General features: G+C 38.4%; 1 protein-coding gene across 1 annotated transcript in view; it reads right to left on the bottom strand.

Annotated features, from left to right (window-relative positions):
* CHN2 (chimerin 2) overlaps positions 1-27,790 on the bottom strand; it is a 158,532-nt gene that overhangs the window by 71,267 nt on the left and 59,475 nt on the right. Inside the window, exons 2-3 of the mRNA XM_009086081.4 lie at positions 21,151-21,189; positions 13,754-13,809 (exon numbers count right to left, since the gene is read on the bottom strand). Coding sequence (XP_009084329.1) covers positions 13,754-13,809; positions 21,151-21,189 — 95 coding nt within the window. The remainder of the gene's footprint in view (positions 1-13,753; positions 13,810-21,150; positions 21,190-27,790) is intronic.

Raw genomic sequence — 27,790 nt, 5'->3', positions numbered from 1 at the left:
TAACAATAGCAGTATCATACCCTTGGAACTCCTGCCCAGGAATAATACCTTGGTACAAACATTTCTGAGCTCTGAGGGGCAGGAATAAGAGAGAAAAGAATACACAGAACTGAAGAGAGAGCAAAATCAAAGGAATTGCCAAGTGCAGGTGCTCTGTTTCTATGTGCATATACGGGAACTTAGAGAAGAAACTGCATTAATTCAATTTAACTTTCTATTTTTAAGTAAAAAAATAATATCAACAAAAGATGTATTGCCTCTGAAAGGAGGTTGTTCATATGTTCATCATCAACAGGACTATATGACTTTATTATCTTGGAACTGTGCAGCCTTCCTGTCATCCTTATAGACCTTAATAACCCTTGAAAGCATAGATTTAGCTGGCAACTCAATTAAAAATTGGGTATCAGAGGCTGGGTTATGTAAGACCACCACATGCAGTCTTCTCTTTCATGGAAACAAAGGCTACTCAGTACACTGAAAAGTGCCAAATAAAACACTTAGAGAGAAGAAGGAAAGCATGACTTTCATTTAGTAGTCAGAATCTGCTTCTATTTAAAAATACTGATTTACCTTGATTGCATTTATATACAGAATAAACTCCAGCACTTTCAATCTACCTCAGCAAAATGAAAGAGTTACTCAGACAGAACTTTGAAATTAGCTTTAAGTACAGGTTCCCCCATATATGTGTATATATATATAACAATATATATATAAAGTATAAAAGCAATCTGGAAATAACTCCTTGAACAAAGAGAGGCACATTTTTTCATTCTTCTCACACTACTTTTGCAAAAATACAAACTTTTCTGTGAAATTTTTATCAGTTGACTAGCAACTGACTGAACCACCCTGGATAATGTGATTTCCTCTTTGCCTGCTGTTCAAGAGCTGAAAGATTTGCTCTGCTGACAATCCACACAAAGTCTCTCTACTTCTCTCTTCTTCCTCCTATTCCATAGAACAGAAACCTTCACTCCAAAACATCTTTTAGCATTAACATGTCTGAAATCACTTCAATTTCAGTTACTTGGCTTTAGAAAAGATACTGTAGTATTTCCTGAAATGAAGCTCCTGATCTGTCAGACCATCCTAGTGCCTCAGAATCTAAAAATCCCCTTTTGTGCTTACTGCAACCTTTGCCCTGAAATAATAATTTCTGTCCTAACCAAATTTATGACTAGGAACAAACACAAGGAAACAAAGTTAAAGCAAGATAAAAGATCAAAAATAACATCAGGGTCTCTACATCAAAACCAGAACGTTGGACTGAACTTGGAAATAAACCAAAAGCCTGCACAATTGATGAAGCAGAGGCTTAAAAATATCAAAGGAGCCAGTAGGTCTGTTTTGTGCCGACTGCAGACTCTGTAAAAACTTCAAGGGAAATTCTATATATTTCAGAAGGCAAAGGTGACTGAAATTCAGTTGGGATTAGCTTTCCCTCTCCTGTTATAAATGGGCTTGCACACACAAAGTCAAGCAGATCCACCTGAAAGAACTCTCAGCAGCAGAAAGAGCAGAAAATCCACAGGTAGGGTAGGAAGTATTTCCTGGTGGTAGGAGGCCAGAACAATCAGCCCTATTCTAAGAACACACACACTGAGGGTTTTTTGTTTTTTTTTTTAATAGATAATGCCCATGAAGAACACTTAGTTCTTTCTGTCACTTTCAGTACAGTCCTGATGATTTCCTTGCTGAAAAAAGAGCCACCTTTCCTAGGCAACCAGTTGGCTCTAATGCTTAACTCCCTAGACAGGGAGCAAGGGGAAAGATCAGAGGGTTCGAGTAATTTATGGATCCTTACGCTAACAGACAAAAACAAAGAACAAAATGAAGAAAATTACATAAGGCAAATTACAGCTCTTCACAAGTAAAAACATATTTTGCTTTGAAGAGCATCACAGCTTGCTTTTACTTCCCCCATACAGAAGATGAATTACATGGTTTCTCCCTCTCCACTTAAAGTATGTGGCAGCTCTCAATTCAAAAGTGAGATGATAATTTTTTTTCTTGAAAAAAGGCATTATTGCCAATTTCAAACCAAAAATGTTTTTCCAGAGTAGGCATTTCTGGCTGTTGTTCCAGAAGCCATGGGGAATATGCTGAACATCATTAATGAAATTCATAGTTGTATAAATTGTGAAAAACCAGTGAATGCCAAAATTGTTTAAGACTCATGTCACATTGATCAGGAAATAAGATGTATGGTGAAACAACCTAAATCACTACTAATCCAGTAATCTTACAAAGCCAGCAACATTCAATGACATCTAATCTTGATGCATGCTCAAAGAGAAATGGAACCCTGCACAGGTCTCCTGGAGAGAGACAGAACTCTACAAAAGCCTTTGGAAGCTCGTGGTTGAGAGACTCTGCATACTCCAGCCTTGACTGCCAGCCTGCCAAACCTGATTGCCTCTCTCCACCCCCCAAAAACCCCTTAATTGTTCACAGTCTAGTTTTACATAATTTTTTACAATGCTACAGCATATCCTTCAAGGTTGTACTTGGATTTGATGTCAACACTGAGAAGAAAATAAGCCTTCTTAAAATGATCTAGCTATCTGAGCTAATTCAATATATTATGTTTACATAATTTCAAAGTTTACTGAATTTCAATGCACTGGGATTTGTGGCTCCTCTTCTGGCCAGGATGGTTTAGCCCTAGCATGACATATTCCCACTAATGTACAAATTATTGTATTAAAATCCCACACCACTCTGCAAGATAACTCATCACAAAACAACTGGGAATGCTTCAGGCAGGAGGTGAGCATCCCCTAACGTGACAGATTTTCTTTGCAAGCACTGACATCCGAGCCATGCTGCACTGAAGAGTTCAAGGTACCCTGAAGAATTCTTTCTGCCTAAGTACTACCACAGAAATAAAATAACCCTAATTTCAGAAAGATTTAATTTCTCTTCAGCTTCATTGCACAAGACATATTTCCTTATCCAGTGGCCAGAGCTGAAATCTAGAAATGCTGGAGTGAAAGTTTAGAAATCCCCCTAGGACAGCAATTCTCCAAGTCAGAGGGGCCAGCACAGTGTAGCATTGTGTACTGTGGACCCATTTCAGCCATCACCTTAATACATCCATGATGAGAATATAAATATTGCTTCAGAAAGAAACAATAAGGTGGGTAGCTGCACCTGGTTCTCTGGTCTTCAAAATACAGAAAGAACAGGGAAACAAGATCCACGAGTTAATAATTTTGGTGTGTTTACTCAGCACAGGCAGTGAGGCATTTTCCCAAAGGAACTTTAATCTGATATATTTTCTGTTTGGAACAATCCTAATTATTTTTCAGTAACTCTGGTTGACTGGGTATAAATATGTTTTTCAGCTCAGTTTGACATAAAGAGAAATAGAAGGGTTGGAAGAGAAGCTTTCAAGACAAGCCCAGTAAAAAACAGACTGTAAAGAAAAGGAGTTTATTGTCTGTATTGTTCAGCTTTTGGCAGATTTATCATAAGCCCACTGCAAACTTTATACCTACAATCAACAACCAAAATGGATTAAGGGAAATTGCAAGCCCCTATTAAATGGAAAGAAGGAAAACTATGCTGTATTTCTTTACTCCTATAAAACCTTTTTTTTTGCCTCTGCATTTTTTAAAGGAAAAAATTATACTTAGATCAATTAGCATGTCTAAAATTCTCTCCAAATAGGACAAATCATTTCACACCAATGATTCTTAAGCAATTTGAGAAAACATTCTTTTGGAAGGGAAATATTTATCATTTTTTCTTTTACCTTTTAACTATCTTTATTACTTTATCAGGCACCAGTGTTTCCAAAGAGAAACAACCCTTGGTTTTGTAAAATGTTTCACACCACAAAGTCTGTTGCTAATTTTGTCAGTAGGAACAGCAGCAACACAACATCTCTAGTTCCCAGCCAAGGACAGGCCAGTTGGGGAACTTACAGGGCCCCTACATAATGAAAAGATGGTTTTCTCCCTTTAGATTTTCAGTCATTGTCATGTGTTACTTCCTGAGTATTTTCCTGTATTGTGATTGTGAGGTGATGGAGGAGCAAGGCATTCCTCAGAAAGAAACCAGCAATGCCCAAGGCCTCAGGACATATTCCACCCTCACTGCCCATGTGCCAGAAGCTGTGCAGAGAGAAAGGTGACAGGAATGGTTTGGAAATGTGCATCTCCTTTTATCAGTCAGTCACAGAGCCATGGAGATGCCAGCGTTGTGGCCACTTGAAGGATGCACATTTAGCCATGAGACAGCAAGGGATCACAGTTCCTCCAGGAAAGCAAGATGCCAAATCCATTCAAAACACCAGAGGGCCAATGACTAGACAGATCTCTGCAGAAAAGGATCCTGCCATTGTTACAGATCAATAGATCAACTTGAATCACTGGATGCTGTCTGTAGCAAAAACTGCCAAAGCCAGGATGTCACACTGAGGTACAAACCCAAGAATGCAGCTGACAAGACACCTTAGAACAATCCTCTCCTTGTGATGTCCACTCAGAAAGTCCCTAGATGGAATACTGACTGTGGGCTCGACACCACACCTCAAGAGGGTCTGGAGCAAACAAACAGAGTGAGCAAGAATTTAACAACTGTGAAAAGACATGAAGAAAGACTGGCCTAAAGAACAGAAGACAGAGGGGGCTGTTGCAGAAAGGTACAAAGAAGGCTGTTTTCCAGAGGAAGTAAATTTATTGTCTCTGTGTTGACTAGGTGTGACCAGAAGAAATAGGCTTAAACTGCTAAAAAGAAGATAGAACTTAGAAAAATGCTAAAAATAATTAAACACTAACTAAATAGGCAGAGGCAGCCAAGAAATCCTCAGGAAGCCTGAGGATTTTTCAAGGCCATAAGAAATGGATATGCAAACATATCTTCTTGACCCAGGAATGACAACATCTTGAGTTTCTTCTGGCCCCAAGATAGCAAAGTCCAGCCTATTCCTCACGTCTGCCTGGACTGTTCTCAGGAGATGGGGAGAAGCAAGGAGCAGACTTAAACAGGCTGTAAAAATCACATCTAAAACAACAAGAATACTCTGGTCACCTGCGTGGGGCTCTCAGGAGAGAAGGAATCAAAAAGGAAAGGCACCAAGAGAATTGCTCTGGAGGAGAAAGCCAAGCCTTCAAGTGATAAACTTGTCACCACTTAACTAAATAACAGAAGCTAGTTTAAATCCATCATCATCATAATGAAGTGCCAAATTTTGTTTAGTATCTTCTAACAAAATAATTCTGTGGAAAATTTTACAGTGCCAGGGAGAAGGCAGGAGTGTTCTTCACCACTAGAAAGAATGTAAAATAATAAAAGACAAGAGTGAAGAGCACAAAGAATGTTTTTATTAACTGCTGCTCAAATCTGCACATCTCTGCTCTGATTGCATACTGCAACCTACAGAGAAGGCAAAATGCATAATGACCCTTTTGCAGAAGGAAAACACACAGCAAAGAAACACAGGAAGCTCCACAGATGTGACTGTTACTGTAGCACTTATGATTTCCATTCAGTCAAGGATACTTCTACCATTTTTAAAGACAAATTATGTTCAAATAATTTAAACCATTTGTTTACTTACTTGCTTGCACCAAATTTTAAAAAAAGCTGCAAGCCATCTTTTCTGAGGGTATTTTTAACTCAGGTTTGTTTCCCTTCTATGACCTTGAACAAACTGACCAGCAGCCAATAATCAATACACCAAACAAAATACTATAAACTCCAGAAGGTAACAAATATCTCTCCCAACATGGACATCTCTATTGCTACTAAACCATAACATATTTCTATATATACTCAGCTCTAATAGAAAAGATCAAGATTGAATAGGAAAAGAAAATCCAAATATTTTCTCATGCAGTAAAGAAAATAATGGTCCCCTGAACATGAGCTAAAATAAAATGAAATAAATCTTAATCAAGAAGGCTGCTGCTAAACAGTCAGGAGACACAGGGTCAGGTTCAAACAATTTCAACAGCAAAAGCAGGAATCATCTATTTTGTTGTGCAGCCTCCATTCACTCAGTAAGGGCATCGTTAAATGTAAAAGGAATATCGATGTTACCCTGAATGCAGAATGAAAAATTTGAATACGACATTTAAACTATGCTCCTTTTTTCTAAGAATGATCTGTTGAGTCATTTAAACTGGAAGAAAAATATCCCCAGCAGCAGCAGCAGCAGCAGACAAATGCAGTAAGCCACATCAATGCTCTGGATCCTTCTGTAACAACTGAGGAGCACTAAAACATTCCTAGGACTAGGACACATGCCACGACAGTCCTCAGTTCCAAAAAGATGTGTGTGACTGGCTGATTTGATCATTCTTGTCTTTAGCTGTACACATACATGTACAGGAAGTACAGGAAGGAAGACAGAGATGTTCAGAGTTTCTATATTCATTCAGATTAGGAAATACAAATTCATCGGTTCCTCAATACTCTTAGTTCCTGGTTTTGACTGGGGTAGAATTAATTTTCTTCACAGTGGCTGGTATGAGGCTGTGTTTTGGATTTGTGATGAAAACACATTTGATAACACAGAGAATTTTTTTTACTGCTGAGCAGGGTTTACACAGAGCCAAGGCTTTTTTTGCTTTTTGTTCTGCCAAGCTGGTGAGGGGCTGGGGTGCATGGGAAACTGGGAGGAAACACAGCTGGATAAATGATCCCAGCTGACCAAAGGGATATTCCAGACCATGGGACATCATGCTCAGTACATAAAGTGGGGGAAGAAGGAGGTAGGGGGAAACATTTGGGGTGATGGTGTTTGTCTTCCCAAGTAGCTGTTACACCTGATGGAGCCCTGCTCTCCTGAGGATGGCTGAACATCTGCCAGCCCATGGGAAGTGATGAATTAATTCCTTGTTTTGCTTTGCTTGTGTGTGCAGCTTCTGCCTTCCCTATTAAGCTGTCTTTATCTGAACGCATGAGCTTTCTACTTTTTATTATTCTGATTGTCTCCCCAATCCACTGGTGGGGTAGTGACTGAGTGGCTGCGTGTGTCTTGGCTGCAGGCTGGGGTTAAACCAGGACAGTTCCTCATCTTGAAACTTGGAAAAAGATACCAGACACAAAGTCAGAGAGGAGAGACAGCAAGACCCCCTCCTAAAGGCACAAGGAATACTGGCCTGAATTGAAACATGTATGTAAAGCTGTACAAGCACATAGCTTTTTCACCCACATGTAGACTTATTGATAAACTTTATCTAGGTCGAGATATGAAAGAGGCTTTCATTTATCTTGGCTTGAAAACTTCTTATATTCAACACCATGTCTAAATAAAAAGAACCAGCTTAAAAGAGTGATATATAAAAAGGATATGTAAAAGGAAATCAAAATCTATGAGAATAGCAAAAATCACAAACACAGACACACATCACGCACTTCCAAGGGGTGATGGAAGGAAGCATGAAACTTTGCAAAGATTTCAAGCAAACCCAGAGGGATAATTAGCACGTTCATCAGTCCATAAAGACAGCTACCTACAGTTTGTGCTCATCAAACAAGTCAGAGCTTGCCATCATGTCTTCCTAAAAGAGGGTTTTAACTTTTGCATTTCACAGTGATCAATGAATGCACTGACTGGTTCATACTGTATTCCTCTGATGAAGATGAACACTAGCCTAATTTGCAAATCATAACCTAGACCATTAGTAAATCAAAACTGAGGAAAGTCAAGTGAAACAGATAAACCTCTTCTAGTTTTGTTTAGCTGTAAATACTTTACTGAAATATTTACTATCCTGCCTGCAGAATAATTAGGAAGATTTCTTCTCTGTTCAGTAGTCAATGGACTGTTAAAATGAGAATGATGTGGCTTCGTCTGAGTGCTCCACCACCTCACTACTGCAGACAGAGACTGCTCATGGACTCCAGGAGAGATGAGATTTCCTGTCAGTCACTAAAATGTCTTGGAAAAAAGCACCAGCAAATTTCTCTGATATGATGAATACAAGGGAGTTTTGGGCAAGCTATATTCCAGCCCCCTTCTTTCTCTCCCTTCAGCTGCAAACCACAGGCATTCTGTGGGGCAAAATTCACTGTGGAGATACTACAAAAAAATAACATTTTTCTGTAGAAATTTATTTAGAAATACCTGCAGGTAGCCAGTTTGGAGGGATGCTGGATAAAATATATTTTGACATTCCACAGGCCCTCTGCACCAGTTAAACTGAGCACCCTTCCTGGCCTTCAACTATTCTCAGCGACCACCAGTGCAGCCAGGCTTCCCACTACATTGCCATGGGTTTCAGCTGGAGAACTTTCCTCCTTTTGTCAATGTCTATTCAAAATTGCTCTTTAGCTTCATTTGCCCACAGACTACTGCTGTGTCCTCTTTGTTTCTATCATAAAGAGGATTATAAACACAATTAAAGCATCAGCAATATTATAAGAATTTGAAAATATAGGCTCCATTAAGTCTTATATGTACAAACATTTTCATTAACACAAACAGTTTTCATCACTATTCTGCTCATTTTCACTTAATTGCTGGATAATGGGGTCTCTTGGTGTGTCACTGTGTGTGTTCTGAGGTTTCTTTCTAAGGGAAAGATAATATAATATTCTGAATTATCTCAGCTAAGCTCTGAGGACTGACAGTAAAAGACACCTCATGGCAGTGTCTGACTTTTTGCAGTAGAGTGATTTGAACAAGTGCCATGAAAATTCCCATTTACTCCCATTATTTACCACCAATTTTATGGCCAATTTCAATGCCCTATTACAGCTCTCTAGTACTTTACCACAGTAGAGAAATTGTTCTTAGAAAGATGAGGGCAGAGACAAAGAGGAAATATTCAGCTTGTAAAGGTCAGTAAGTGAGCAGAATAAGAGAATTCATGGAAGACTTATTGCAAGGATTAAATACTTATTATCCACTCAGATAAACTATTCAATATCTTAGGAAGGCTGAATTTTAACAACCTTTCTCGAGCTTGCCTAATCACAAACTTTTCCTCATGTACAAATATAAAGTATTGTTGTATCTGAAAGAAGGACTGGTACAAGTACCAGTGTTTTTAATATTCCAGTTGTTTAAATGATTCTCTTCTAATTGCATTGTTCTCAGCTTGAATCCCATGCTTCAAAAGAAACTTTGGGGAGAACTGAGCAAATCTGCAACAGTTCAGTTTTGGAGAAGTTCAATAATCCTGTATGTTTGCAGCTGGTCATGCACAAGATGGCAACAGCTTTAGAGACCTGCTAGTGACCATTTCAAAAGTTATGCTCCATGAAATGCCACTATCTGTACACTTCTTTTGATAAATCTAGGTAATGGATCCCCAGAGGGTCAGAACAGTTTCTGACCCTCTGGATGGTTAAAGACTCTCAGCAGTACACTCAAACATGCCATCATTATTTTAATCTATTACATTGACCTAAGCAAAAAGAAAAAAGGTGGGTTTTTTTCCCCAAAGAACAGTGTCTCTTTTGTAATCATATTTGTTTTTAGTCAAGAAACCATAATTTTTATGCTGTAAAGGCAGAAACAACAATCTCTCACTTCTGACACAAGCTATTTGGAATTCAGAATGACAAGGAAGGCAATTAACTGACATTTTTCTACACAATAATGTAAGTTAGGGCTCTAAGGCTTTGTCTACACCAGGGAAATTTAGACAAGTAGCTCAGTGTTGCTGACACTAGCTTGGCCAAGGCACTGTTAGGGATGTGGAAGGTCTAATGCAGACAAATTCACCAGCCTCAAAAATTGCTATCAGCAATTAAGGACTTCTTGGAACAAAATGGGAATACCATTCACAGGTATGAATATTTCTATACAAATAACCCAAGAACTCATGAGTAAGACTCATTCCCTCTTAAAAAAAAATTTTGAATGTGCCTATTGTTTAAACAAAAATAGTCCAAAGTAATGTCACCATCCTTCCTTAATTCTTTTACTTTGTTAAAGCTTCAATTTCTTAAAAATATGTTTTACCTTTGAATAATCTACTCCTGAAATACTTCTTAAAATTAAGAATCCTTTGACATGTTCCTTTTGAATAAAACAAAGAAATTGAAAGCTTGAGTTATTTTCTGAGAATGTAATTTTTTCCTAAGCATTTCTGTAGAATGAACCCTAAGAGACACCTTATAATATGACTTCCTCACAACATGGATGGGATTCTTTGGTGCCTATCACCACAGAACTCAATATTTAAAAGCTACTCCTCCACCTGAACAGCGCTTTTAAAGAGAACTTTTTCCATTTAAAAGCTAAATCATTAAAACACTGCTGGAAGGAATATGGTTACAAATGAGGATATTGGCAGGAATCCAATGTTATTGGGAAGGTAGGTAGGATATTCACACTAGTCCTCTGCCAGTGGTGATTAATTAAAAGATGTTGGATACCTGAAGCCTGAATGGCTCATTCAATATGATTCCCATTGCTTTTGCTGACAAGATATTTATGCAACCAAAAGAAGAAAAGGCAAATTATGATAGCAAAGCTCAAAGACACAAAGATGTAAATGTTCATGTTTTATTTACAGTCCCAGCTTTTAGTCTGGTGGTGTACATATCAGGAGAGGTGATTTCTCTCGCCACAGTATAGTTTATCAAGAAATATGCATAAATTAGATGGCAGAACTGCAGAGATCTGAGACTGAAACCCTTGTGACTATGGAGCATCAGAGAAGTAATGGAAGAGCAAATGGATGTGGAGAATGTGAAAGATGGCAATGGAAAAGATGGAGGAATGATGAAAATGCTAAATGGTGAAAGAAAAAAACCCCAACCTACCTTGTTTATGTCTTGTTACAGATTTGGTTTGCAACAGATCCTTCAATTTCCTTGCAAACAGTGTAGAATTTGCCAGTTATGAAAGACATCTTCCCACAAGCATGAAGGATTTCAAATTATTTGAAATTTTTAGATTTTTTTGAATTAGTTTGAATACTAAATTACACATGGGAACACACTCAGCAAAGTCCACACCCTCTGATACGCACATGGAGAGACAAATTTTTTCTGTCAGGCACACATCCTGCTGACACCTTCTCTCCAGATACTGCTTAAGCATCATTTAGTTGTAAATAACTATCATATTTACAACTAATATGTTTTCACAAACAACACAAAATTGGATTTTGAGATATTTCCATGTAGCCAGCAAACTCAGTATTAATAAAACACCACCTTTAGTGAAGCAAGCCTGTAAAATCATCAGATGACAGTGAAATCAAACTGAATCAAGAAAAACAACCCCAAAACAACCACCTTACAGACTGTATGCTAAGAAAAAGGCCATAGGAACAGAGTCCTAAATTTCCTCTCTAAAATAATCTGTGATGCTCTATAAAACCACTGTGTAGTTCTACTTCATAGTATAAACTGATAATATGAACCACATATTTGTGTATGTTGACATCTTCTAAGTATCAGGACATCCCATCTGCCCCACCTCCCCAGCTATATGCAAAAACAATGCACATCAGCAGTGTCAGAGTGGATTTTTGGCTCTTGGGTCAGAGAATCTGTGTTTCTGGCAATCAGGCTGTGAACACATGCACAAAGTAGCTCAAAATCCAAGCAACAAGATCCAAAGGTCATATTTGTGGGAATTCATACTGTTTTACATACCAACACCTAAACAAAGTCTCTGTATTTTCAGCTGTTTAACTAACTTAAGACAAAATTCCAAACAACTCAAAATAGAACCCTGCAGCCTATGAAGTGAGCAACTGAAAATGGTTCATTAGTTAGAACCAAACCCAGACTATGTGAAAGAGCACATATTTTTCTTGTTTTGTTATGTCCTGCTATGTCAATTATGTGTTGATTTAAGTAAAGAGACCTTAGGTTCTTTCTGCAAATCTTTGGAAGAGACCTGAAGAGGTCACCTGTACGGTCTTTAATATGTAGGGTCTTTAAACTTCAGGTAAAGAGAATTACTTCAGTTGTACATAACATGGTCTTGGTTCAAAGAAATAAGAGCACTGGTAAGGAGTTCACAGCTGCACATTCACTTCCCTTGTGCAGATAACCTTGTATCAAGAACAAGAATACAATTGCTACACTACTTTGACTGTTTTACCTTGATTCAAATTTCCTCTCATGGAGGCAAAATAGAAAATGCTTAAATTTGAGTTAGCATAATATATTTTGGATTAAACTTTTAGAGATGAACTTGTATTCCCACAAAGAAGAGTTCATATTGTAGACATGGTTTTCTAAGCATTCAGTGCTTATTAATCAGCTTTTCTAAAGATAAGTCCTTCCTCAAAGTAGTCTCAATATGAAATAGGTAAAATAGATACACTATTACAACAAGAAACTAAAGAAACTCCTCTAAGTCTGTGATGTAAGAAAATTAATTGTTTACCTTAATTTTGCTCCTTAAAAAGTTTGTATTTTTAACTATACCATGACTAGTTTCATATCTGTTATGTGATATTAAATCGGTAAAAACCGTACTGTCCTCTCCTTTCAAGAATACCAGCCACAGAGGCCTAAGTGTCCTTTGGTTTGCATGAGGATTTCAGAGAGGAAGGTCTTGATAAAACCTGTCAGCACATGTGCACTGAAGTCCCAGAGGGATAGCATACACTTCTTTCCCCCAAGCCTCGTCTTTGACAGGGAGAAAGGACGACACAAGGGTTCACCCACTCTGGCGTTTTGCTCGTCCTTCTTAGCATCCTGTGTGTATGTCTTGGGACCATCCCAAACTGACAGGACTTGAAGACTTCCAGACTGAGGCCAAGAGCCTACTCTGCCTGCCCTGCAACTAGTAGAGGGCACTTGAGAGAAAACTGCAGAGCTCTTTCAGTTAAAGCTCTAGTGAACTGTACTCAACTCCTGTGTTTGCAATAGATTTTCTTCATTAACCCAGGCAAGTACTTGTGCCTTGCTACAGAACCTCCTGCCTCACACAGAAGTGTTCTGAGACAGCAGGTAAATGTCTGAGAGGGGCAAGGACTCTGCTTTTGTGGGCACAGAGCATGGGAAGCAGGACAGAGCTCAGGATGATGCCTGGGAGTAGAGCTGAACATCACAACAATAAGCTGCAGTTTCTATCTTCCTGCACATCATCTTTTACACCCTGTGCAATCACTTCACGTGTTTAGGACTTTTACTGCTAGTATTGCATGTCTATTTGCACAAACTTGTCCCTGACATTATAAGAGATAAAGCTTTTGCAGTTTTTTCCGTTGAGCAGAGACATCTACATGTTTTCTGTTACTATTATGCCATGCAGGGTGATGAACTGACGTACTAAAGCAAGTAGAAATGGAGAAATAAATACAGAAGAAGAAAACAAGGGGAGAAAATGACTCAGCCAAACCTGCAGATTTCTAAACATTCTATAATCTTCAAAGTCTCTGTGAGAGAACAGAGCTCTCTGGCTATCATTTCAGTATTTTAACTTGAACGTAGTACTTGGCAGGAAGCATTCAAGAAACTGAAGCTATGTGTTTCATGTTGAAACATATCACACAGATGTTATTATGCAGATGCAGGAAGAAAAATACACCATGATCAGGAAACTCAAAACTTTAGGTAGTACACAGAAAAGCACACTAAACAATGATGGGTAAGTACTTTTCTAATGAAGGTGCTTCTAGTGGTAGAATGAGGCTGCCATTCCTAATTAGCAAATATTTTCCAGCTTTAATTAATCAGCCTTAAGGGAAATGATTATATAAAATAATAGAAAAGTTAAAGCAAATAACACCCACAGACTACACAAAAGATGTTTTGGTGATCATATGCTGCTGACAATTCATCAGATATAACAAGGTAGAGCAAAAGAACTGACCTCCCGAGGACAGATGATTCTCTTGGGACGTGGTGCCTCTTGTTGCAATTGATACACTGTCAAACACAAAAATGTACAGATCATTAGAAGATGGCAATATACACAAACTTTTATTCAGAAGAGTCTTTTTAGCCAGGGGCTGCAGAGAAAAATGCAAATTTAAAGACATGACAGCAAAATGAGGTATTTCAGTGTCTCTAAGTCATTTATATGAAAATCGGTTGTTAACTGGCAAACTAACTGAAGTGGTCAATGCTTTAACTGTTAGAAGTATCATCCTTTTGTACTGGTTTTTACATTTCTATGCCAGGGAAGACTAGCCAGAAATACCTACTAGGTCTGTGTCAGGATAAAATCCCACTTTCGCATACACCATGCTGTAACAACCCAAGGACATTGTTTACCAGTAACGCCAGCAGTTTTTGGGATAGGCCAAGAAAAAGTTCAATACCTTTGAATGGGCTCATCACAATCTCATAATTTATTTCAAAATAGAGAGAGCAAGCAAATAGAAGAGCAGGCAAACATTCCTTTCAGAGCAATTATGCCCTATTCAAATAGCCCTGGATCAATTTTGCAAATCTTCTGAGGGCTGCAGGAGAGAGACCTGAGGCTAGGGGTACTTGCTGCCTGGCCCCCAGACTCTTCACTGCATGTATTTAATGAGATCCTCTCCCTCCCTTCCACCCCAGAGTCGTGAGAAGAAGCTGACATGCAATGACAGTAATCAATTCCAGCACAGACAGACTGTCTCTCCGTAACTCCAGTAAAAATCCCAGAGGTTTGGATTGCCTCCCTCGAGAAAGGCCTTCTGTATGCTGACCTTCTTGTATTTGGAAAGATCACGTCGTGCCCATGAATTTTTTTAAAAGACTGAGTTTCCAGGACACATTTATTCACAGTGCTAGTGAAGCTCAGAAGTCTGCCCTGAAAGGTGGTAGATTATGGGAGGAATAGCAATGTCTCTAGGTTTGATGAACACAGAAACTCTGTTGTAGGAAGTGAATTGAAAAGGTCTGAATTGAGGCAGCACCTTTTCCCACCTTCTCTTTCTTTTAGCTTCTCTTTAACTTCTCTTTGAGAAGCAAGGAAATCTGGAAAGTGGGGAAATCCTCAGCTTGCACCCAATTTTGTCACACAAACTCAATGGGATGTGAAAGCTTTGGGGGCTCCTGGTTCCTGCTCACATCAAAGTAGAAAACCCCATAACCTCTTCCTAAACTGATCCAGCCTTCATCCCTGGCTCATGGGAGAGGCACAGAAAAACAGTTCATAATTTCTTATATTCCCTACCAATTTTAATGTTGGGTGTGATCCAGCTCTAAATTTCTACTAAGGCTTTGGATTCACTCTGCATCATTCAGCACTGTCAGATCTCCTGCTACTTTTGCACAAGATTCATGATAACTTGATAATATTTTGATAACTCTATGATAAATATGGTCTTTCTTACCTCTTGTAATTATGTGACTAAGAGTCAAAGACTTCTACTCTTTTGTGATCAAACAACTTGTGTATCTGAATAAAGTGTCAAACAATGCATGAAAATTTCCTTCAAAAACCACAGATTGTTTTTTAAACCTCTGATTTTTCTGGATCCCAATATCATGATTTTAGTATTAATTTCTGAATGTCTGAAATGAACATAACCATTGATTGAGCAAGTTACAGATGCTTAATATTAAACATACCCAAGAGGAAAATAAGAATTTTTTCCTTCCCCCTATTTCCAGCGGGGAGAAGGAACTCTAAGGATTCAAAATATGACAAGAATATGACTGCTTCTCATTTAGAGTAAATTATCTATTTGCCCAAGTAATTAATTTGAATTTTAACTGAAAAATCATACTTCATAAAAATTCCATTTTTCAATAATCAAATCTTTTAAACATAGACTGACACAGCAAATTAAGCTAATGGAGTTTCTAAGACAGCCTTGATATGAGTAATGCAAAACAAGTAGGTCTGAAGAACACACAGGAAGCCTATCTTGTGATGTGCTACATTTTTGAGAAATGAAAAAAGCAAAGAGCTCTCTAACATGACCAAGAGAATCTCTGAGGCTGATAACACCAAATAAGCAGTGGTGGGGAGAAGAGTCAGCATTTCACAAAACAAAGGAAGGGATGATTAACAGGAAAGGGCAGACACAGACATGAAAGGCCTGAAAGCAAACACAAAAACCTGGATGTTTATAGGATGTAGTGGGATAAATCAGTGCAAGGATTCATGATGAGTGCAAGGAAGAAAAATCATCTTAACAACTGTATTTTGAATAGAGTGGAAAAGGTTCTGTCATTCTCAGAGAGAGGTGGGTAATTAATCTGTGCAATAATATGAACAGAGAAACATAACTGATTTAGAAATACATCATAAGAAAACATACACTATAACTATACGAATAAATAATTACAAATTATATGCTAAATGTACTGGATGAGAAAATGGCCCAAGCATGATCAAGACTGAAAATGCTGGAAATGGGAAATGGTTTCCTCTGAAGGAGAAAGAATTCAGACTTGGCTATATTAGCTTTAAATTGATAGTCATCAAACTGACAGAAAGACAAACCAGTGGAACAACTGGAGGGAGATACAGAACCATTAGATGGAGGGATAGGAGAGAGTTTGGGAGCAGAGAAAGGACTGAAAACCACCAGTGGCACTGTGGTAAGGGACATCGAGCAGCTCAGTGGGAAACAAACAACAGAGAAGGGCTGGACAGACAGACACACAGCTGCCAAGGATTCCCAGTAAGGACACGCAGTAAGGCAAGGGTGCAAAGGTAAAACAACAGTGAAAGTTCAGTTAAGTGGAAAACAAGGAAGGCAGTGTCTCCCAGAGTAAGGCACTGAGGAGCAAAGACGGTGTGACCCTACCAAAAGCTGTGTTTTCCTTTAGAAAGGTCTCTGCTGTTTTTGCTTCAAATGATTGCTGTGAGAAAGGCTGCTAATGGGCTATGAATACAGCGCAGTATTATGGCTAAGGTGACTTGAGAAAAATGTGCCCTACAGCTAAGTTCCAATGAGCACAGACACCTCATTAAGTGACCTCATTTTCAGAAGTGCTGAACATCCTGCAGCTCTGCCTGATCTCATTATACACTTTTTCCAAAGTGCCGGGCACTCGCACTGAGGCTGACATCGCTGAGACCCCAGCACAGTCCAGGGGATGGTCAGAGATTCAGAAGGCACATATCCCTCACCTACTTGCTCAAATGGCAAACAACCCTTGCCTTTCTGCCTCATTTTCCCATCTCTGAAAATCTTAAAACAGAATTCAATGTATAAGACCATGATTAAGTGAAATAATAGAAAACCACACTCATTTAACGCAGCGGCAAGCAGTGATTGACACCTGACCCAGTCGATTCCAGCATTTAGAACTGACAGGCAGGTTACAGACAAACCCACTGTGATCATCGAAAAGATGACACTCGAACATAATGATGCATTATTATTTTAGCCCTGAGAAAATTAACCTTATAAAAAGTCAATTGCATGCAGAAAGAAAATGTATTATTACTGCTCTCAGAGAACTGCATCAGACTGGGAGTGGTTTTTTGTTCAGCGTCAGATGCAAATGAAATGCACAGTAATAACACACATTAAATATTAGGCAAAAATTCAGCACTGCAACAGAAAAATGCAGTGGCTTCTATTTGACCCTTGAACACTTTTATCAGGTTCATACTTCAGATTGCTTTCCAGCATTCATAGCATCATAGTCACATTGGAACTTACAGCGTTAACAAAACTTAAATTTATTATTGCATTACTTGAGGAACATTTCTTTGAGATGTAAAGCAGCTGGTTAGAATATATCTTCCTCTCTTTTGTTCCTGTTAGAGCACGAGTCTTGTCTCAGGGGACGAAATAGGGAAATTCTACAGTATGTTTTAGGAAGAACTGTCTAATTCCGAAATCCAATCTGCCTAAGAAACAAAGGGGTCACATGCAAAAATCAGCACTTACTCCTTTTCTGCCAGGGAAGACGGGCTACCACCCATTTCTTCATACTTTTTTTTTATTTTTTTTTTCATTTTGCAGTGTGTCAGGACCTCAAGCTTTCTCCTTTAACTCACCTATGATGAGTGTTCAGTGCTGCTCCAGCGGAGAGGAAAAAATCCTATCATGGCTTTTATAAAGGAAACATACCGCCTTCTGTCTCAGAATGTTTCACAGAGTTCCTCAGCTTTACCTCCTCAGCCTCATCTCAGTCAGGCATTTTTTATCCATGTGCTGAGCCTGTACAATATGAGCTGTCCTATTTCTGCAGGATTACTCACATGCTTAATTAGGAACCTAAGTGCTTGGCTGAAACAAAGACTTAATTTCTAACAAAAATGAGTCTCGGACACTGTGCCTATTATTTGGTGAAGGACAGAAGGCAGGGAAACTTCATGAGGAGCTGAAGCATGGCATCAGCTGATGCTCTGTGCCTTGCCACTTTGCTTCCCACCAACACACTGGTCTTGAATAATGCAAACAAACATTGAAGTGGCATTGACACATGACTGACTCAGCACATGCCAATCTCAACAGGGGTAAAAGGAGGAAAAAAGTGGTTTTACATCTCTTCAAAATTCAAGCGCATACGTGCTGAGGCTGGCAACCAGCAATAACTATGCTCTTTCAGTCAAACAAATTGCCTACTCCTCCCGAGAAGCAGGCAAGGTAAGCAGTTTGTCCTCTTAGAGGACAGTGCAGTACTGGAGCAGGTTACCCACAAAGGTGGCAGAGGCTCTACCCCTGCAGCTTTTCAGGACTCAGTTATGTAAAGCCATGGCTGCTCTGCTCTAGAGCCAACAGCAGTCATGCTTTGAGTGGGAAGCCAGATCAGCTCACCCCAGAGGCCCTGCCAACCCACATTCTGTGATTTTTATCTTCCTTTATTTACTGCCTCAGAGATGGTAAAATGGCAAGATACCATTTTCTATAATACTTCCAACATATGGCAGACTACAAAAAGAAATCTGTTATTGGAACAATGCAAGAAATCTGTTATTTGTTGATCTGCTTCTCAGGTAAAAATGCATTCAAACCCACTGCCTAGAGACTGCTGGCTGCTAGGAACTTTCCAAACTTTTCCTTGGGTTCCTTCCTGTAAATAGAAAGTTATTCTTGCCATTTCTTTTATTGTCTGTGTCCCAGGGCTATCAGAAAAAGTCTGAAAAACTTTGTGAACTGTGAAATCTATGTGAAATTCTAACAATTCCTCATAAGCAAGTGAGGATCTTCTGCATTAGAAGTGTTCATGTTTTCCAAATATAGCTGAATCAAATTTTTACATTATATCAAAACAGTAAGGCTTGAGATCTGAAAACTGTTGCACTTTGGTTCGTATTTGTCTATGGACACATGCAACACTGTTTATTTGAACACTTTGTTGGCATAAACAGGAGAATCTGCCTTTGTTTAGAATCTAGAAGGACTGAAGCCTGGATCTTGATATCAGTAAAAGGCCACACAGTCACCTAAATTTATACACAACTTAAAATAAGAAATCAAAACTGTATGCAAAGTATTTTACTAGTATGTTAGCATATTTTAAAAATTACTAGGGAAAATACATTGAAAATAATTGTCAAATAGGCAGTAAACTCAAATTGTTAAGCATGAAATATATATTTAAGTTAAAACTGTCTTGAGATAGGACAGCAGGTTGAATCATAGACAAACACTATTGCTGGGCGTAATCTCTATAATTAATTTACCAGATCAGAATTCTTCTTGCTGAGTAAAGAAGCATACATCACCTATGATTGCAAAGAAAAATGTGTATCTGTGGCTAAGCAGTCTCAGGAGTAAATCTTTCTAAGCTTAAACTATTTTCTGCCTTTTGGAGCTGTGCAATTTTTTCCAAGGTCACTCATGCATGGAGTTTAGACACTGAGGCCATAATTTTGTCATTACCACAATATTGGCATCCTACATATAGTGGAATAGGAAATTATACATTCATAGACTATTCATCCATTCTGGTTGTGCTGGGTTGATTTTTTCCCATTTAAAAGAATATTTCCTTGGATTACATGTAAGCTATCAGATAAAAGTAACCAAACTTTTCACTGCATGCACTGATCTGTCTGCTGCACAACTGGGGCAACTAAGAGCAGGTAAGTAAAGGTAGGTTCTTATTTCCTGACTTTTTAATGAAAACTTACTGCTGAAAAGGAAGTATGTCTCATTTGAAATGCTGGTCTTCTCAGAGTCAATGGCAGCTTTTTCATTGATTTTGAGTAAGCTCTTTTTAAAATAATCACTCAACTGTCTGCTTCTTTTCAAGCACTCAGCAAAGAATGCTGGAATGATCCAACACTCTTGCTGACTTTTTAGGAGGTTTCTCTTACATGTTCAAAACATTACAACAACAACAACAAAGTATTTAGAAAACATTGTTCTGAGAAGCAAGTTCTGTAATTTAATGGCATATTCAAATTTTGGTTGAAAAAAATCCCAGTCCATTCTGGGGCAGAATGTCATTCTCGGGTAATGCAGAGGTGATGTCTTTGAAGTCAGCAAGACAGTTTAATGTGCATATAAGTGAAGCCAACAAGTTTATTCTAGTCTTTAAAATTACACATGTACATGCATGTAGCTACTGTGATCATTGTGTTTTTGTAGTTGCACTTTGGTAAAGGCACCGTACTGCATTTGCCACAATAAAAGAGAGAATTTTTGCTTAGGATGGCTCTGTATCTGAAAACAAAAAGAATAAAAAAACTCTCTATACCTGAAGCTACACTCTTATTAAAGTTCCAGGAAAGGTTTAATATAAAAAGATCAAATTTAAAGGCTATCCTTAATAAGGGATTTAAAAGCCAATATTTTGTCTTAGATCTGTGCGGCTCTATTAGAAAATACATTTGGAACAAAGCAAAAGAGCATAAAATATGCACTTCTGCACTGCACTCTATGTAAATGATTTTTCTAAAGGCAGACAGGAAGGTTCAAAGAGCTGATAATGCTGTCTCCAACTTCTAAACCACCACTTCAAAAATCAGCTTCTATTGCTAAGGATCAAAAATATTATTATCTTAAAGTGATTTGGTGACCAGTATAAAAAGACAAGTATTCTCAAGCCTGACCTTTAGTAAACATACAAAGCATTAACCTCTACCTCTGAAATCCTTCCTGAAAATCTCAGCAGAGAAACCATGAAACCCAGGAGCTGAACACTTTTAAGGCAATGGAGGGAATCGGGCACACATAATCCTGCTGCCCTTGTTCCATGGAAATCCATAAAAGTTCAGGTTTTGCTGCTGTCCTATACAGTAATTTGTACAAGCATCTAGTAAATGTATGTATTTCTTTCAAACAAAAAAGGAGAAAATACCTAACAGTGACTGACACCTTGGTAAGGCACTAAGATTATGCAAATTGCTTGTATACTCACAGTATGATTTCCATATTGGAGGCTGGTATTCTTCAGCATCTAAAATAGAAGCAAAAAGGGAGAAAGAAATCAGTCATTTGGCCACTGGGTCAAACTGTCAGCCTGCATTTTTCTGCTGAGAGACCTCTCCTTGTCAGCAAAATTCACATTTCTTTCCCAAGAGAGATGATAGCCTATTTACAGTACAGTTTGTTCTGTGAGAGAAGAATACAAATTTCAACCACTTGTGGATCCAATGTGCTTTTCCCAAATTATTCAGCTGTGGAAGAAATTAATTTTTGACCAACTTGCACTAATCACCAATATTTTTAAAATAATTAACTGGGCTGGTAACAACATTATTTATTTGCTTCACCTGGCATGATAAACAGATAAATCACTTCTGGTTTTCAATGTGGTTTCTAACCCCACTAGTAAGATTTGAAAAGGAGCATCAATGAATGACACACACTGGGGCTAAAAAGATGCACAGCTCAGGTTGGACTCGGATGCACAGACCTGACAGTTTCAATGAAAGTCAACTACACTTTTTGAACCCATATGTAATTGGCATACTTCTCAGAAGCTGAATCAACAAAAACATTATGAAAAAGATAGAAAAAGGAAAGACTGCAAAACCTGCCATCACAAACAGGTTACATTGTTCTAACATTGTTGACTAAAGGGGCATAAAGAGTTGATTTTTTTTTAGTGACCATTCCACGGGGAGGTTTCCAGCTCTCTGCAAGAAAGCCAATTGCTGTAACCTACAGAAATCCCAGCAGAAGCCAAGCTGGAGCAGAAGGAGCAACACCAGTGACAAAGGGTGGGGTACTGGGAACTAGTTTGGCTCTGAATTGCCATGCTGCCAAAAACTTTAAAGTCATTTACCATGGATATGTCATTAACTTGCCAAAACTGTGCAGGTTAATTAAGGTATTTGTTATTTACTAAACTTCTACTTAAGTTATGCTAATATAATTCAATTATAGTTGCATAGCTCATGCTCCTTGTCTATTTACATATACACAACTACTTTAAATATATCCCTGCAAAAGTCTGTTTACTAGGAATTTTAATCACTAACTACCATCTGCCACTTTTAACTCTATTGTTTTAGAAGAGGATAAATCTAGCAACAATCACAGTTACTGCCTGGAATAGCACCCTGCAACAATTTATAGATATATTGATCGGGAAACCCATTCAGTTTCAGTTTCAACTGAATCCACCTCTCATCTTAGGCAAAGTTCAAAAGGCTCCCAGACTAACAGAGTTATACTGTGATGTGGCAATCCAAGAGTAATTAGCTGGCAAGTTCATTATGCAGAAGACTTATTTTAAATTGTATGAGGCTACTCATGAGATGAATGAAATTTATGCACAAAAGAAATATTTTTTTCTCTTCTCAAATTCTAGTAGTATTATGTCACTCTGTTTTCCCCCCCATACATCTATTGCTTCACATATAGTTTACCATAATACCATAATACTGTATATTAAATTCTTCTGTCAACACTTCTGGGCTACTGCAAGCAAATTTCTGAATTTTCTTCTTCACATAGTATATTTTTTCAACAGAAGAAACTCTGTGATAATACAAATATCTTATTATCTGTACTTGTGACTTCAGATAAGGAAGCAATAGCAGGAGAAATAATGAAAAACCAATGAGAATCAGTTGTTGCTTTAGTCTTCGAAATTAATTAAAAAGTGCACAGTAAATTCAACAATGAAAGCTGAGTAAAGTGCTTCATTAGCTGGAGACAGACTGATAGTGAGGAAACACTGCAACAAAAATGGAGAATCATCCACGAGATAAATCACAATACAAAACTCCCAATGATTGCATTTGATTTGTCACAGTTATGAATCTGTCAGCCCCAGAAAGCACAGACAGAACCATTCCTCAATAGCTAAAATAATTGTAAAAGACAGCACACTGGGAGGAAACCCATGTGAAACATGAAACACCAGCACCACATTCACCATTACTGGTGAGGTACTGCCACATCCTCTGTGATCCCTTCAGCTGAAAGCATGTCCCTGAATCACAGGTAACAAAATGCCAAAGTGATAGTACTAATGGAGCTTATTGTCAAGCTATTTGATGGCACCCATTTGCAGGGAAATCAATTAAATTTAAACTATTTAATTAGTTTAAATACGACTTGGAGACAAGGGTCATGGTTGAGGATCAGGGAGGGGTCTAATGGAACCCAGATAGAAACACCTTTCTTCCTTTGTGGCAGGAAGCTGCTGAGCCCCTGTTTAAACAACTCTCATCCTTGTATGGTGAAGTGTTAGGACTCCCATCCTGGTTGACTAGATTAGACTGAACTTCAACCATTCTTAAGTTAGAGGGCAAAAGAGGAAAATCTGCCTGAGCAGATTTGATAACTGCTATTTGTCCTTTTTGAAATTTCTGTTCTTCTGTATCTTGTTATTCCCCTGTATTACACAGCAGCTTTACTCATTAAATTGTGTTCCACTCTCCATCATGAGACTTTAAACAGCAGCTCTGGCTCACAGAAATTAACAATACAAGTTTGGGTGGTTGGCTCAGTTACCACAGGACACCTCTACACACAGCTTGTGCTTTCAGGTCTGCACATGGTAACAGTCTCAGCAAGGGCAACAGACCTCAGTTCTGAGCCACTTAGCAAAAATCAATCAGTCAATCAATCAATCAATCAATCAATCAATCAGATTATCTCATGAAATGATATCCCTCATATGAACTTTGATTGTAATGACTACCAAAACTGTGACTGGCAGCGTGGGGAAAAGGTTCACTGAAGCACTCAGGTGATAAGACAGGGTCTTTCCTATTGCTCTTTTCTTGAAAGGTTCATATTTTCTACAATGGCTTCTTGTCTAGATTCAGAAAATGTGCCAGCTAAGGTTGAAAGAAGTTGTCAAAGGAGACAAGATGAGTAACAGCTCTGAAAAACCCAACAAAATATCCCAATGTCATCTGTGACATACTTTTATGAATTTCAGCATAAGAAAGACTCACTGTAAAAGAATTACAGAATGTCCAGTTAAGGTATTTTTAAAACTCTTTTAAGTCTTCTCAAAACTGTATCATAAATGACCTTGGCAAAACCAGAAAACCTTGGAGTACTTACTGCAAAGACTAGAACTGGCAAAAAAGCATGAGAGACTTCCACAAATAATATTACGGGCAATACTGTTAGCTAAAAGCTTTGAAACATACTGGCTAAGAAATTGAATATTTGTTAAACCTAAAAAATACTAGAAGTCAGTTGTATGCCAAACAGAAGGGCAAAAGGAATGCAGAATGCTGACTCCTGAGGAATATTACAGCTATGAGAAGGTTTCTCATAATGCAAAATTGACAAAAAAGACATTGGAGAAAATTGTCAAACCAAAAATGATACTTGGAACTGGAAAATTGGAGTAAGGAACAAAAAGGTTATTTCTTCACTTTATTTGCTTTACTCTTCACAGAGCGGAGAGGATGAAAAGGATCTTAAGGAAAAAATACTTTCTAAAGCTGATGGAACACTTGAAGCTGAGTAAGTGTAGAAAGACTACAGTAAAGGGAGGACTGAAAAGTCAGCAAAGCTTTAAGAAGACAGATAAAAAGGAAAACTACAGAAGATTTTTTATGTAAAGAAACATGAAGACAGAATACAGTATTACTGCTAATAGTGGGCAGTAAAGGGTTAACACATTACTCAGAGCCATTCTTAAGCACTTTCTGAGAAAAGATCTTACATCAAGTATATAGTAAGTAGAGTCATCCACGGACTTCAACCCTTGCTCTTCTCTGGGCCTGGCCCTGTACCAAAGTGTTGCCTTTCTGGATGTAGTTGTGAAAGAGACAGGAATGACAGAATTGCTTTTTACTACTTCCTTGTACTTTGTGAAAATGATGATGTCATGCCAACACGTGTGGGTTCGTGCTACCAGCACCAGGTCTGATTTGGCTAAAAAAAGCAGATCTAATAAGAAACTAAGTTCAAAGTGATTCTTCTCATGACTGGTAATGCACTGAAAAGTATAAACTCTGTTTTACAGGAAAGCCCACAAATTACACCATGTGAATCAAATATTTATGACTTCTAAGTGGCATTTCTAAGCATAAGGAAAACAGTAACAAATATCCATACTGCAGCTATATGTCATGCCCAGTTCTAGATAAGCTAAAAGTATTAGTGATTCCCAGGACAGTAAAGAGTTAAGCAGACTAGCAGCAGGACAGCTACCAAAGGGGAAATGTCATTATTTGCTGATTTCTTATAGTCTCTATGAAAAAAAAGAATAAAGATTTTCTTTTTTGCCCTTGTCCTTACTAAAGGATTATAAAAAAATATTTTGCAGTTCACCTTGGAAGAACTGCCTCAGCCTGGATTCTCTGCCACCATTGTCTGAATTTCGGACTTCCTTTCCAGTAACAACTAATTTTAAGACGATGACCTGCATGTGCAAGGAAAGACACTTATGTGTGAGGAAAAGCCAATCTGGAAGCCACTGGTTTACTGGCAGTGTGCAGATAAATGATTCACCGGATGAAAAAGTCTAGTTACTAATTTTTTTTAATCTTCTATTGTTATTTTAGGACCAAGACTAATAATTATGAGTGTTTAATGCCCTTTGTATATTTCCTTTAAAGAGCTTTTTCACAGGTTTACCACGTACACTTTCATATTTATTGCTTGTTTCCAAAACATTAAGTTAGCATATGTTATTAAATACATTTTTCTTATTTTTATATATGTAATTATATATAGAATAGAAGACTGCTGAGTGAGAGCTTCTGTGAAAGATAAACAGTGTTTGCACTCTTTATGGATATGGTTTTTCTAATATTTTTCTTGGTACAGACAGAATTATATTATTCAATTTACTTTAATGTGGATGGCCTTCACAGAGCCACAGAATGATTGGGGTTGGAAGGTACCTGTGGGGGGGATGTGATCCAAACCCCCTTCTCAAGCATGGCCACCTATAACCATTCCAGACAGCTCCTGAGCATCTCCAAGGATGGAGACACCACAACCCCACTGAGCAACCTGTGCCAGTGTTTGATCACCCTCACAGTGAAGAAGTGTTTCCTGATGCTCTGACAGAGCCTCCTGTGTTTCATTTTTGTGCCCATTGCCACTGGTAATGTCACTGGACACCACTGAAAAGAGCTGGCTTTGTTCTCTTTGCACCCTCCCTTCAGATATTTATACACTTTGATAAGATTCCCCTGAGCCTTCTTTTCTGCAGGTTGAACATTCCCAGCTTGCTCAGCCTTTTGTGATTGGAGAGACCCTCCAGCCTTGCAATGCCTTTGCAGCCCTTTATAAGGATCTCTCCAGCAGTTCCTTAGCTCTCTCACACTGGGGAACCCAGCACTGGACACAGCAATCCAGTTGTGGCCACATCAGCACCGAGCAGAGGGGGAGAATCACCTCTCCTTTGACCTGCTGGCAATGGTGCTCCTGATTGCAGCCCAGGACCCCACCAGCCACCTTCAACGGAAGGATACATTGCTGGCTCATTTAGAACTTGGGGTCCAACAGAACCCCCAGATCCTTTTCTGCCACGCAGTTCTCCAGGTGGGTGGTTCTTGGCATACGCTGGTGGATGGAGACTGAAGTGAAAGTAATAAGGGGCATCAGTTCTTTTCTGACACATAAAACATAGATCCATTCTTTGTTTTCCACTCTGTGATTAGAAAAATACCAATTACAGAAGTTCATTTTCTTCTTATCTGATCCCCTACTGGCTAATATTATCCTGGTGAAGGGCTGGTTTGATTTATTTTGCCCTCTCAGCAATTAATATACACACACAAACAACTATGTCACTTTGCAGTCATTTTGCAAACTACTTTAAACTGGGACATTTTTCTATGTTTGATGGCACTCATTTGGCATATACTTTGGACATCATGATGACTTCTATTAAATATGGTAACAACCCTTACAGGCACCTCTGACCACTCTAAGAAAGAATATTCTCATTTTCTAAGTTGCAAATAATCATACTGTCAAATAAGTCCCCCACCCTAAATCCTGAAAAGTCACTGCTATGGTGAAGAGCAAAATTAACTCTCTTGCAGTAAATAATTAGCAATGGAGCTGTTGAAATATTTCAGCATGTCAAAAACTCTGTTTAATGTTTCATTCAGAACAATAGTTGCCAGTGGAGGAGTGAGCAGTTGCCAGCTTTATTACTGAACTTTCTCATCACAAGTACATGGACAGCTAAAATATGGAATGAGACTTCAGTTCTTGTCTTAATGAGGCACTTTAGCTTTCAGCATAAGGTACAGAAATGATCAAACTGTTTACTTCCAACACAGTTCATAATTGGTGTATTAATTCAGATGATGGGAGCTTCCCACTGCGCTGTTCTCTCCTAAGAAAAAAATTAGAAATCAGCCATAGTGTGTAATTTAAATGTCAAAAAAAGCTCACAAAAGGGGTGGAGTTCACTCTCACAAAGCAATTAGACTGAAACAGTAAGCTGTTAATAAGCACAATATAAATTGACAGCTATTTTGTATCTTTTCCTTTTGCCTACCACAAACTTGCTATTAGAAGGCACTGCTCTGAAGGTAGCTCGTTTAGCCAGTTCTATGAATCAGGGTCATTCCAAAATGTGTTCTCTCCTGCTTTTGCTTCAGATTTAAAAATTG

This window comes from Serinus canaria, chromosome 2 (genome assembly GCF_022539315.1).
Source record: "Serinus canaria isolate serCan28SL12 chromosome 2, serCan2020, whole genome shotgun sequence".
NCBI lineage: Eukaryota > Metazoa > Chordata > Aves > Passeriformes > Fringillidae > Serinus > Serinus canaria.
The sequence above is the reverse complement of the archived record's forward strand: the minus strand, read 5'-3'. Positions and strand labels throughout refer to the sequence as shown.